The sequence below is a fragment of the Helicoverpa zea genome, chromosome 22 (genome assembly GCF_022581195.2).
Source record: "Helicoverpa zea isolate HzStark_Cry1AcR chromosome 22, ilHelZeax1.1, whole genome shotgun sequence".
Classification (NCBI taxonomy): Eukaryota; Metazoa; Arthropoda; class Insecta; order Lepidoptera; family Noctuidae; genus Helicoverpa; species Helicoverpa zea.
Window position 1 is genome coordinate 10,247,249 of NC_061473.1, and position 14,425 is coordinate 10,261,673.

Here is a 14,425-nt window from a genome sequence, read left to right on the forward strand (position 1 = left end):
TTTACTATGTACACGAAAAACTAACATTGATGCTACGTAAGCCGTGAAGCTTAGAAAACGATGAGAAAAAAATTAGGCCACACGCTGTACAAATTAAGTAAAAAAAAGGAAAACAACATGAAAAAATAAAATCGGGGTGGCGTCGTGTGCCGGTTATTGGAAATTAAAATGAGTAGATGTAACGCACCTTGTTGGTATGCGTGGAGAAGGTGACCTCGCCGGTGCCGAGGTTCTCCACCTCCTGTTCCACATTGTGGGTGACGCCCTCGTCATTTTTCGTCAGGAGTTGTTTGGTCGTGGTCTTCACCACGACGGGAGGGGTCGGCGTCTTCTTAGAGCGCTGTGAAACCGGGATCTTGGAGGAAAGAGGGGTGGAGGACGACACGTAGCCCTGATGCCGTATGTGCTCGCTCGTCGTGTACTCTGTGAATGTTTTGGGCTCGTCTCCTCTCAGCGGACTCTCGTCCTTGCCGAAAGTGGAGAACTTATGCGTGTTGACTGTCTGAATATCAATGTTAGCGGGAAGATCCTGTGTTTCTTTCTCTATCGTGTAGTTGCCGCTCTTGTCTTCAAAGTGTGAGGGGTCGATTTGTGAGTAGTGTAGGATCAGTTGTCCGGTGACGGGGTCTCTGACGGCTGTGCTGGGGTCAATGTCACCAGTGTCGGGATCAATGTCTCCGTATTCAGTCTTAATCCTGCCGGTGACGGGGTCGATCTTGCCAGATAACGTCATGGTCTGTGTGACAGTTGTTCTCGCGCCCTTCAACCTCGGGTCATCGGGGTCGACATCGATAGTTTCTCCAGTGATGGGATCAATGATCTGGTACAAGTACACTGTCTTTGTTGTGATGATTCTGCCTGTAGTTTCGTCGATGGTACATTCTTTGGGATCAACTTCCTTGACTCGTCCTTTGTCGTCCTTCTGTGTGATGATGAAGATCTTAATAATGATCAGCCTGCCTGTCTGGGGATCGATCTTGCCAAGCTTTGTGTAAATCTCTCCTGTGCTGGGATCGACTTGAGACGCGGAGTACAGTGGGTGGTTGTCTTCGTCCACTTCACCAGTCGCTGTATAGATCTGTCCGTTGACTGGATCAACCTTGATGAGTGACTTGTCAACATCGTGTGTCCTAACGATGGTACCAGTCTTGGGGTCCAGACGACCGTATATTGTGATGATGTAACCGGTGATGGGGTCGACCTGACCAGCTGTGTAGATAACTTCTCCAGATACTGGGTCTTTGGGTCCAGCAATCCAAATTTGGTTGGTCTTTGGATCCACTTTGACGTTCTTGGGGTCGTTAGATACGATTTGTTTACCTGATACGGGGTCTACCTTGTTCTTGATGATTCTCAAGCAGATCATTCTAGCAACATCCTTGTCTGGTTTGCCAGATTTGGGGTTGATCTGTCCCGTCTTCAGTAAGAACTGACCAGTGACAGGGTCCACCTTGAGCTCTCTGCTCTCGAATTTACCTGTCTTAGGATCATTGTATGTGACGGTGCCCTTAACAAGATCAATCTGTCCGTACTTGGTGTCGATTTTGTTGTTGTCGGGGTTAATTTGACCTGTGCTGCTTTCCACGAGGGAATGTTTGGGTTCAATAAGTCCCTTCTTGGTATCCAATTTACCCACGAATGTTGTAACTTCGACTACTGGGTCAATATGTGTACCAACGACAATAACTTGTCCAATGTTAGGATCAGGTTTGCCAGTCTTAGGATCTACGACACCCCTAATGGTGATTAGGCCGTTATTTTCATCGATGTGAACGGGTTTAGTGTCAGATGTATCTGTTACGAATATGACACCATTCGAAGGATCGATAACACCGTATTTGGTAGAGATGTGACCAGTTTCGGCATCAACCTTGCCTTTAGTGTGTTCCACTGTGCCCTTCTCAATATCAACTTTGCCTGTCTTAGGGTCAATAGGTCCTGTAATTGTGGTGATCTCAACCACTGGGTCCTCTTGTTTAGCAACACTAAGAATCATGCCTAAGTTTGGATCAAGCTTTCCTGTTTTCGGATCAATGGCACCAGAATTGATGAAGATTTGTCCGGTTTCAGTCAGAACGTAACCATCGCGGCTTTGCTTTTGACCAGCAGAATCTGTGATGACAATGTTACCGGTATTGGAATCAATGACTCCGTACTTAGTTTCAATCAAGCCATTTGGATCAAGGATACCAGTTAGATGTTCTACCTCAGCGGTGTTAAGATCAGGTTTCTTGGTCTTAGGGTCGAGTTTGGTAAAGATGACCATGATTTTGACAATCTTCCTCTTGGGAGGTTCTGGAGGTGCTGTCGTTGGTTTGACTGGCGCCTTCATTGTTGGCGTGAGAGGAGAAGACTTCTGCGCGTAGCTGGTGATAGGTGAAGAGGTACGCACGGGAGATTGTAGAGGAGTCTGAACAGGTGTAGGCGTCGGTGTCTTCACTGGCGACGGTACTTGCTTAGCGGGAGACACGCTAGATCTCTGAGTAATTGGCGCTGCCTTGGACAACACATTCTGCTTATCGACAATACTCAACTGTTGAGCATACGAAGGTTCGACCTTTCCTGTCTTGGGGTCAATCACTGCAGTTGTAATGATCAAGTTTCCTGTCTTAGGATCGATATCAGCTTGTTTCAATTCTTGTTTGCCGGTTATCGGGTCCTTGTACAAGATTTGTCCGGACCTAGGGTCAATGATACCAAAGTCTGTGTGAATCTTTCCATCTTCAGCGCTGACGTAGCCTTTAGCAGCCTCAACGTTACCGGCGGCGGCGTCAACAGACTTCGTGTAAGGATCGTATTTACTGGTGACGATGACAAGGCGTACTTCACCCTTGGAAGCTGGCTTCGTGAAAGGTACAACTGGCTTGTTAACAATGCTGTATTGCTGAACCAGCGTAGGATCGACTCTGCCAGTCTTGGGGTCTACGACATTGCTTGTAAAGACCATGTGACCAGTTTCAGGGTGTACCTCAGCTCGCTTGACTTCTTGTCTGCCGGTCTTGGGGTCAGTGACGACGATCTCTCCAGTCGCTGGATCAACGATACCAACTGCAGTTCGAATCCTTCCGTCAGCTCCGAGAACACCGCTGATGGTGTCCACGTGACCTTGGCTGGGATCAATCCTCTTTGTCCTCGGGTCGTATTTCGTGGTAATGATAACGAGATGAATCTCTCTTTCAACAGGCTTCGTCTCTTTCTCAACAATCGTGAATTGTTGAGCGAGCGATGAGTCTGGTTTGCCAGTTTTGGGGTCCACAACGCCTGAGGTTAGGATAAGGTTGCCAGATTTGAAACCTACGCCGGGATCAGCAACCGCTTGCTTCGTCTCATGCTTACCGGTCTTGGGGTCTACATGTTCAATCTTTCCGGTCTTCGGGTCAATAATGCCGTAGTTGGTGTGAACTCTTCCGTCAGCGGCTACAATACCTCTGGAGGTCTCAATGTGACCGTTGGGGTTGTCAAGCTTCTTATTCTTAAGATCGTACTTAGACGTAATAATGACCAGTTGAACTTCCCTACCAGGAACTGGTGTGAAGGTGTCTTTCGGTCTATCTACCACGCTGATCTGTTGTCCTAGGTTAGGATCAACTTGGCCTGTCTGAGGATCGACAACTCCCGATGTAAGTAACAAGTTACCGGTCTTGGTATCAATAGTAGCGACTTTAGTTTCACGTTTACCAGTGACTGCGTCTTTAATAATGATATCTCCGGTTGTCGGGTCAACTTCTCCGAACTCAGTATGCACTTTACCATCAGCGCCAATTTTACCGGGAATAGAATCAACATGGGCGTTAGTAAGATCAAGCTTCTTATTCTTAGGATCATACTTAGACGTAACAATGACGAGATTGACGTATCTCTCTTTAGGCGCATCTTTGTCAACAATAGCATACTGCTGCGCAAGGCTGGAGTCAGTTTTGCCTGTTTTAGGGTCGACAACTCCTGCTGTCAGTATCAAATGTCCCGACTGAGGATCAGCAATTGCTTGCTTGATCTCTTGTTTACCTGTCTTAGGATCAACATGTTCGATCTTGCCCGTCTTGGGGTCAATAACTCCGAAGTTAGTATGTACTTTGCCATCAGGGGCGATGATACCACGAGAGGTTTCGACATGGCCGTTGGGGTTATCGAGTTTCTTGGTCTTAGGGTCATACTTGCTGGTGATAACAACCAACTGTACTTCCTTACCAGGAACAGCGGCGAACTGATCTTTCGGTTTATCTACTACACTGATCTGTTGTCCCAGGGTGGGATCAACGTGACCTGTAACTGGGTCAACAACTGAAGACGTAAGAAGCAGATTGCCGGTTTTAGGGTCAACAGAGGCTTTCTTAACCTCCTGCTTGCCAGTGACCGGGTCAGTCACTATGATGTCACCAGTGTTGGGATCAACGACACCGAACTTTGTGTGTACTTTATTATCAGCCCCCACTTTGCCAGGGATGCTTTCGACATGAGCGTTGTTAAGATCTAGTTTCTTGTTCTTCAGATCGTATTTTGACGTAACGATCACAAGGTTGACCCATCTCTCGGGTGCTACTCTATCTTTGTCAACAATAGCGAATTGTTGTGCTAGCGAAGAGTCTTGTTTTCCTGTCTTCGGGTCTACTACTCCTGAAGCAATGATCAAGTGCCCGGTCTTAGGATCGGCGACGGCTTGTTTGATCTCTTGTTTACCGGTTTTAGGATCGACATGGTCAATCTTGCCAGTCTTGGGGTCAATTACGCCAAAGTTGGTGTGGACCTTACCGTCAGCGGTCACAATACCCCGAGATGTCTCAATATGTCCATTAGGACTATCCAACTTCTTGTATTTGGAATCATATTTGCTTGTAATCACTACAAGCTGGACTTCTTTGCCCGCTACCGACGGGAACGTATCTTTAGGCTTGTCTACGACAGTAATCTGTTGGCCCAAAGTGGGATCAACTTTGCCAGTTTGAGGATCAACAACTCCTGAAGTGAGTAACAAATTGCCTGTCTTAGGATCAATGGCAGCTTTCTTGACTTCTTGCTTGCCTGTTACAGGGTCAGTAAATACGATGTCACCAGTCTCTGGATCGACAACACCGAAGTCAGTAATGACTTTATCATCATTGCTGTATTTGCCGGGGAAGCTGTCGACATGTGCGTTGGTGATGTCTAACTTCTTATTCTTGGGATCGTATTTAGATGTTACAACTACTAAGTTGACGTATCTTTCAGGGATACCCTTAGGTGCGTCCTTGTCGACTACAGTCAACTGCTGAGCCAGTGATGAATCAGATTTGCCAGTCTTAGGGTCAATGACCCCAGATGTAAGGATGAAGCTTCCAGTTTTGGCGTCGACAATAGCTTGTTTAGAATCACGCTTGCCTGTTTTAGGATCGGTGAAGTAAACTTTTCCATTGTTAGGATCTAGTACACCGAAGTTGGAATGTACTTTGCCGTCTTTGTCGCTAATGATAGCGTGAGATGTTTCAATGAATCCATTAGGGTTATCTAACTTCTTGCTCTTCGAGTCGAACTTGCCTGTGATTGCGACAACTTGAACCTCTTTTCCTGAACAGCTTCCAAAGGTGTCGATTGGTTTGTCAACAATGCTGTACTGTTGTCCAAGCGAAGTATCCAGTTCTCCCGTCCTTGGGTCGATGACTCCAGAAAGTAATAGAATATTTCCAGTCTTGGGATCGACTGTAGCCTGTTTGGTCTCTTGTTTACCTGTCTTGGAGTCAGTGACTTGGATTTCTCCAGTTCTGGGGTCAATGATACCATACTCAGTGTAAATCTTGCCATCAGTGCCACTGAGGACTCCCTTAACAGAGTCAACGTGGGCAAAGTTAGGATCTAACTTCTTGGACTTTAAGTCATATTTGCTTGTAACGACTACTAATCTGACTTCACGGTTAGCTTTAGTCGCGTCCTTTTCGACTATGCTGAATTGCTGACCGAGTGAAGAGTCGACCTTTCCAGATTTGGGATCCAAGACACCGGTGGTGACCAGAATGTTGCCTGTTTTCTGATCAACGTATGCTTGTTTGGGTTCTTCTTTACCTGTTTTAGGTTCAATGTATTCAATTTTGCCGGTTCTTGGGTCAATGACGCCGTAATTTGATGCAACGTAGCCGTCTGGTCCAACGACTGCTCTAGACACATCGACGTGTCCATGCGAAGCATCCAACTTCTTATTCTTGCCATCATATTTGCCTGTGATAACCACCAAGTCAACATCACGACCAGGTTTAGCTCCAATCTTGTCTGGTGACCTTTCAACGAAGCAGTACTGTTGGGCCAATGTTGGATCAATCTTGCCGGTCTTAGGATCAATAACGCCCGACGTAAATAGAATGTGTCCGGACTTATCAACGTGTCCGTTTTTAACCTCCTGCTTGCCGGTCGCGGGGTCTGTATAACTGACTTGTCCAGACTTAGTGTTGATAAGTTCCTTATCAGTCTGGATTTTTCCGTTGGCTTTGTTCAACGTTCCCTTAGTGACGAGAATTGTACCATTTGCGTCATCAAGTTTCTTGGACTTGGGGTTGTAGCGGCCTGTGATGATAACCACTTGGATCTCGTTTTCAGGCTTCGCTGCAAGTACCGGAACAGCCGTGGGTACTTCATGATGTGACCTTTCAGAGTCAAGTAAAGCAAGAGTTGGGTCGATAAGGTTCTTCGCTTGCTCTTTCAAAGCTGCCGACTGGACGTAATCAAGTCCAGGCGTTTTAAGCTTGCTTGGGTCTTCTGGTGTTTTACGTTTCTCTGCACTCTCGGCCACCTTCCTGTCTTCGCCGGGAGCATAGTTAAATGCGAGGCCAGCCTTTCTTGTGGTAGGGCTTTGGCTATCGTCTAACGCCCGCTGCTTCTCCTCGGAGATAGGTTCCTTCTCGTAACTGAAGGCGCCTTGAATGAAGGGCTTGGTGCGTGTTGGACTCTTCTCAGTGTCGGTGTATTCGTAAGGTTTGGTGAATGAAGGCTTGTCTCCACCCTTAGCGGGACTCTTGTCAAGTGAACTATCGAGGTTGGAACTGTCATTCGACGTGTCAAGCGCGGCCACTTTAATTTTCGGATCTTTCTCTTTCTTATCTTTAGTTTTGGGAGACTTTTCTTTTGGAGATTTCTCTTTCGGTGATTTCTCCTCTTTTGGCGATTTTTCCTTTCGGCCACCAAACAGTCCGAATCCGCCGGTCTTTAAGGAAAGGGAGGGGTGAAACAAAAAATAAAAATTAACAAAATATAACAGTGCTCGTTGTATAAGTAGACTTATGCGACCGCCAATAAAATAGGACATATTGCTTTATGCACCATGCAAGTCTAATTGCGCTGACTAACATTCATATTTACATTGAGCATATTGTATGATACACTAAATTCTACTGTTTTTGACGTCACAAAATTGATATAAAATGCTTTGAGTCTACCATTCTTGCTTGTATGAATATTTGGAATATTATTGCAGTATGACTTGAGTGAACTCACCTTGGACTTCTTGGGCGTCGTCTCGACGTTGTTCGTGATACCCGGATCGCTCGTCGTGTCTGTGCCTGAAATAAAGAGATAATAAAATTTTCATTTATGTTTACTAACTAAAGATTAATAAATATTATGCAAATACTTGAGTAGTAACCCTTATTAAAATATCACAAATGTGAATCCTTATGAAACCGTGACTCGTTGGTGATTCTGTCAACATTTATATAGGTTCTATTCTAGGTACATACCGTTTTCAGCAGGTTTCCTCTGTTCAGCCACTTTCTTTTCTTCCTTCTTGTCGGGAGGTGCTGTGGGCATCACCTTGACGGCACCGGGTGGCGGTTTCTACCGAACACATTACAAAAATAACACTATATTAGACTGATATTATTTGGCTTTGATTTTACATGGCTTCATTTGGCATTGGACATCTACATAAGAGAAATAAGATTAGAAAGCTGTTATACATTTTATTAGTAAGCAGTGTGCAATAAATACATATTATAGCTAAATATAGAAAAATAACTACATAAATACAGTGCATCACACAATTGTACAAAGAAAGAAATAGATAGAAGTGATTGACGAAGTGAAAGTCTTATTGGGAAATGAAAAACGGATAGGTTATACAAGACAAATGTAGCGGAGTTTGGACCGGAGGTGGATTTTCCGGGATTATCATTGAAAGTACAACTACGTATATTTATTTAGAAAGCTTGAAAAAATACTGCACCATCTAAGGCTTAAACTAAACTTTTTAGCCAGCTAATGCGAAAATAATTTTGGTCTCAGCATATTAGCTCAAAAGCCTAAATAAAAACGCGCAATTTGGCTTGAACCGATGTCAGTAACCTGAGCTCAAGTGTCACCAAAAAATATTAATAGTAAAAATCTTCAACCTTAACTTCCAGAAAAGACGATATTCAAGATATAACCACTTATACGCAATAACGTAATAACAGCATATTTAACATTTTTTTCAATTGGGACACTTGCTACAAGCTGACAACATTTAGACCCAATATTTTAAGCTGTACATAGCGACCGCTTTGTGACGGGATACAGGAGTGACTGGGTGACATTAAAGCATGTAACGAAGTGACTGGATAACTGTTTCATAGGATACCAGGGGACAGATGACAAAGTTACAAGGTGACAGGGTGACGAAAGGATTGAGTAACGGGTTATAGGATGTCGGGGTGAAAGATGTGACCAGGTCACAGGATGACCAGGTTACAGGGTGCAGGGTGACAAGGTGGCGGGTGACGCGATCCAAGGGCGAGTTGTATGCGGGTGTAGTGCTCACACCTTGTCGTGTTTGTCGGCGAGGTACTCGCCCTCGAGCGAGGAGGCGGACGAGGCGCTGGCCGTGCCGCCCGAGCGCCGCCGCAGCTGTCCGGCCGCGTGCGGGGCGGAACGTTACTCACCGACTTGTCTTGCCAGATATATTATACTAAACTACATACAGAGCCTATACTACGGGTAGCCAGGTATTAGATTGCTGTTGAGAATTCGACCCCTCAAATTAAGACCAAATATCGAAACTTTCATCATCAGCGCTGAGAGCGTTTCTTAGAAACATAAATATACCGGCCACCCTTTACCTACTCTACTACAAAAAAACTCTTTCTCAACCAGAGGGTTAAATTGCTTTACTTCTCTAAACTGACTTAACGCTTTTTATATTGCATTGGCATTTACGAACCACATGACTAGTTCCATTTATTAAAAGATATACTACAGTCAATAGGAATAAAAACAACTGTCAACTATAAATTGTTAGACTTAACAATTCTATAAATGAGCTGAACTACGAAAAAAACTGTTATATCTGGCAACACAAGTCATAATGAAACATGACGTTAGTAAGAAATGACAAAACGACATCTAAGTATGAAACCAATACCAATAGTTGTTCAGTGAATATTATGTTACTGTTAGTACGACAGACATATTTAGTGTTGGCTATTTTCAATAACACATACATCCGTAGATTTATGAACTGATCAACATTGAACCTTATACTTTAGAGATAACGTTGAAAATCTATTAGATTAATTTGACATATTGTAATAGCTGGCTGTGCTGTTGTATGTGATAGAGATAAATATTTGACGGAGAAAGAAAACGAGCTCATTCCTTCTCTATTCAGGAATGAATTTTATCCAGAGCGCAAAATTTGACAACTTATAGTTAAATAAGTTTTATAGATACGTATATTTTTATTTTGTATTGTTTTAGTACAAAAAAGAAAAGTTATTGATATCGAAAGATGTTTATTTTGTAACCGATAGTACGGTCACAGTCGTCATAGTATGCACGGCGGCAACGCGAAACCGGTTTACTGACGGAGCTCCACTCGGCGCGCGTAAGAATAGTTGGGGTATCCATATTTTGCTGATTTTAGGGCGGACAAAATAATGAAAAAATTTTTTTTACTGATGATGCAGATATGTTCTGTTAACGATTCTGGACCACCAGTTTTTTTTTTGCGCACTGCTTAAAATTCATTCTTGTATGAGAAGAGGCCTGTGCCCTGCAGTACGACAGAAAAAGGCGGATTCATTTTTTACTATAGGTTTATATCAAATTAAATAATATCAAATTTTATCTTTAGTGTCAAAATCTACAGGTGTCATTGAAAATAGCCGTTATGAAGATATTCAGTGTTATGAAGATATGTCTCCATGCCCTCTAGATGTCACAAGTAGTGGTTAGAACTAAGTTTTACATATTTATGTATGTACGACAACGTGTACGTGACGATAGAACTATTTGAGGATATCAAAGTCACCCTGAGATGTCTCATTGTGACTGAATATGTTAGTAATAAATCTTTAAATATCGTTGTAGTCATCAATTATGTACATTGTTATTGTAATAAAAAAACAACCGACATCTTCATATTATGTTCGTCTAAAATTTTCAAACTGATTTATATCTAGATCAGCATTGCAATTTAAGATAATTTTAATTGACTTTTTATCTCAATGTTTTGCATCTTGAATCACATAATCATATTCTAATATGAATTCATTTCCTGTTTGAGCTGCTTACGTTTTAGTAATAAAACTGATAAAGTATTCTGAGATGCAGTGGGTCTGAGATCATCACTCAATTAGTTGCATTACCTAATCGTCAGGTACACGCCGTCCGTATGTTAATCACAATTGTATAAACACTAGTTAAGTTGCACATTCAGTTATTCAACATTTAGGAATCAGATATTTTTTCTAACATCTTCTAAATGTTGAATTTACTCAATGTTATCTGAGATGCGTTCAGGACTTGACAGACTCAAAAACAGGTCTATTTAGAAATATTTTTCTTGGTACTATAAAATGTTAAAAACATGAACAGGTTAATATTCTTTTGAGACTAAACATCCGACTGAACTCATCTCTAGGGTTGCCAAACACCCAGTTTTTATCAAAACACTCGAACTTAAAAACCCACAAATTACTTTTTCTAGTTTCCAACTATCTTTATCAGTAAACTGTCATAATTTCGTTGGTATTCATCATCATCTCGCTAGCCTTTTGCAAAGGATGTCGGGGTCGGCTTTCAGTGTAGTTGCATGCAGTATTTTTTTTTTAATTATATTTTATTAAAGCAGTATTGGCAACCCCACCACGACTTACAAACATGCTTATTACTTAATATCCAAGTATAGAACTATATCTATCACCATGGTTACCATACTGTTGATATAACATACCTTGTCTTTGATGGTGGGTCGCGGCGCTGGTTGGGGCGGCATGGTGTGGCGTTTCGCCGCGTCTGGGGGCATGGACTCATCTTTGTCGCCGGCTGCGAGAGCTGAAAATATTAAGAAGATAAGTTATAGAACGTATAGAAGCTGATGTGAATTAATTTAGATGTTCTATACTGCCCCACTGTTGGACAAAGGCCTCCCCCTTGGCCTACCATCTATTTCTATCATAAGTTTACCTCTATATTCGGTGGTCATTTACGTCCTATAAGCGTTGTCGTAGTTTGAGTACATAAATAGGTGGAGGTAATAGGTGAAGATGGTAACCAATCATAATAAATCATTAAAGCTAAATCAATGGAAACGAAAGTACCGAAATCCGAGTATATGCCTGCCTAATTTATTTATTTATTTATTTAAACTTTATGCAACAAAAAATATCACATATGCGGACTTAATGCCATAGGCATTCTTTCCAGTCAACCTTAGGGTGATGCAGAGAAAAACATGGTAGGTGCATTAATTTACTAAAGCTCAAGGCTATTACTCTTACAGAAAGCTAAAAGCTTGCATCATAGCAAGTTGTTATTATTTCATGATTGCATTTCCTCAGGATGCAATACTTCGGTAGTTCAATGTTTACCATTAGATCGACGCGGTTTGTAGAGTAGAGTGATTGATGGTAAAGCTTCTATAAATTATGGAATACATTTACGATGATTTAGTACAATCGGAAACTTTTTTATCGACACGCGTTTGACTGTCTCGCCTGATTTTAAGTCACACAATTACCGAAGACCATAGAATTGACATTTACAATTATAAAGTACATAGAGCAGATTTAATTAAGTATATAAAATATGGAAAGTTCTCCTCATGTTTTCTTTTTAGACTGCCTAAGAGAATACTTTCATTCTTGAACGCCACTATGAAACCCTAATGTCCTAATGTCTTAACCGATAAAATATAAAAAAAAATATCTCTTGACTAAAATGCAGGTTTCTAAAAATCGCTCTCAAGACTTAAAAACTCGCTCCGCAAACATCTGATCATATAATTATCAGGCGATCTATTTACATGTATGAAACTCGCGCCTAATTCTAGACCATGACGTTATCAGACGGTCAGACTTCACTATCAGACAGACTGGGTTTTAGCGAGGAAGCTAAAGTAGCCTTGCTTTGTTTGGCACTTGCGAATTGATCAGTACAATGAGTTGAGTAGTACAATTGGTATATTGGAGAACGGGAATGAATGATTGATTTTAATAATTTGGCTTGATATTGTGTTTAATTATTTGAGTTTTGTACCCTTTAACTGCTTGTACGCCGCTAATTTTAAAACAATAGCAAATCAACGTATGACAGTAATGACAGTTTAGTAGAAGTGATTAATAAGACAAAAGTACCGCCTTATTTGCCTATTTTCACTAATTGTGTATTGTTGCTGTCAAAACAAATACACTCTTTTGTAGTACATATAAAGCTACTTAATGATAATGTGAAAGTAATTTTGGGCCTAATGACCTCAGAAACACTGTTTTGATCAACAAAATATTTTTAAGGAGAATTTTTAGCACTTAACTAGTTCGCAAGTAAATGGTAAACAGAGCTAGCCAGTAATAAATCTCAATGTTTACATTAAACACCTGAGAGGAGCTAGGTACCTACATTTTCAGCTGAAAATAACAAACATGAATACCGAACATTCACAACGGATTGGCTAATTGACTGGATTTAACATTCTTAAAACAAGTGAATGGAAAATAGAGATTTCAATTTTTATTACTATCTTCGAGACTGAAATAAATCATGCGACAGTAAAAGTTGATTCGTGTCGAATAAATACAGTAATTAAGAATTGGTGATCAAATAGACGTATACTTTCTTTTAATTTACATACAAATTGAAATAATTAATGTGTATGTTAGGAGAATCAAATATCTAAATTCGGTTAATTTATACTTTTACAGCTGAAGAGTGTGATAGTTACGCGTTAATCTCAGAAACCACTGAACCAATTTGAAAAATTCTTTCAACGTTAGATAGACCATTTATCGAGGAAGGCGGGCTCAAGGCTACTTTATAACCGGGTGCGTGAAGTAGTTTCCACACGACACGGATGAAACCACAGAGAACGACTTGTTTAACAATATTTTAATATCACAGCTCCGTGATTACTATAACAAATTTAACAGCAAATCCTCAACCAACACTACACAATAAAACTCAACCACACACTAGAACACTAAAAGGACCAATAAAACACTCAAATCACTATTGGTCCTTTTGGCACACTAAGAATCACAGCACCACTTCCTAAGTAACAAACCAACTTTCAAACAAAATTACCACCACATCACGTATAATTTAATATTTTTAACCGACTTTCCAAGAAGGAAATTCGGATATTTGTATGTTTTCTCGGAGCTACTTACTATACTTGCCGGACGCGCAAGTATTGGTGAAGCAGTCTCCGAAAACCATGTTGTCTCGAGTGTTACCGAGTGAGTACTGAGTTTGTTTGCAAGCGGGCGAGCCGGCAATGGGTATTAATATCGACTACTACATACTATGAGCTTGCATGTGAATGGGCTTATGCGAAAAAGAGCTATGAAGGAAAATTTTGGAAGTTTTTGTATGCGATTTAAGACATTTTATATTATAACTAGCTTTCGCCAGCGATTTTCTCGAAACCCGTGGGGACTGCTCTGTAAGCATCTGGATATAAAGTAAGTTTTAGATTTTCTAGATAAATGGACTATTAAACACTGAAAGAATTTTTCAAATTGGTGTGGTAGTTCCTGAGATAAGATTAGTTCAAGCAAACACACATACAAACTTTTTAGCTGATAAATATTAGTATGGATATAATTATGTAGTAAAGTGTTAGTACCTACCATGTCTGTATATTAGTTGTGTTGCTGCTTTGAAATTTAATCGGATATAGATCCGATCTGTGTTTCTTTTGGTCAAGAACTATTTTAAATAATTATTTTCGACACTTCTGTATAACCACAGATACAATTTTACAGATGAGGTAAGACCCAAACGGTAAAGTTTATGGTAAAAGGTGTTGATAGCTTATAGTGCTATATGTAATTATCCATATGTTTGATATCTGGCTTCAGTCCAGCAGCCATCACTCAAACCATTATAGTTCATAACCAAACTGTTTAGCGGTATGTAATATGTATGTCTGTTTCTGTGAGTGACGAGTTTACATGAAGCATCTGTAAATTTTTTAAGAACTATTTTTTTTGGA

At 41.1% G+C, this 14,425-nt stretch overlaps 1 protein-coding gene across 4 annotated transcripts in view; it reads right to left on the bottom strand.

Annotated features, from left to right (window-relative positions):
• The window catches only part of LOC124641496 (protein 4.1 homolog), a 77,556-nt gene that overhangs the window by 7,184 nt on the left and 55,947 nt on the right, over nucleotides 1–14,425 (bottom strand). For 3 of the 4 annotated variants that reach the window (XM_047179576.1, XM_047179575.1, XM_047179574.1), the window contains exons 9-12: nucleotides 11,168–11,268; nucleotides 7,698–7,794; nucleotides 7,456–7,520; nucleotides 188–7,165 (exon numbers count right to left, since the gene is read on the bottom strand). In XM_047179576.1, coding sequence (XP_047035532.1) covers nucleotides 188–7,165; nucleotides 7,456–7,520; nucleotides 7,698–7,794; nucleotides 11,168–11,268 — 7,241 coding nt within the window. Of the gene's footprint in view, nucleotides 1–187; nucleotides 7,166–7,455; nucleotides 7,521–7,697; nucleotides 7,795–11,167; nucleotides 11,269–13,598; nucleotides 13,683–14,425 lie in introns of those variants that run through there. The other variant, XM_047179578.1, reaches the window with a different exon arrangement.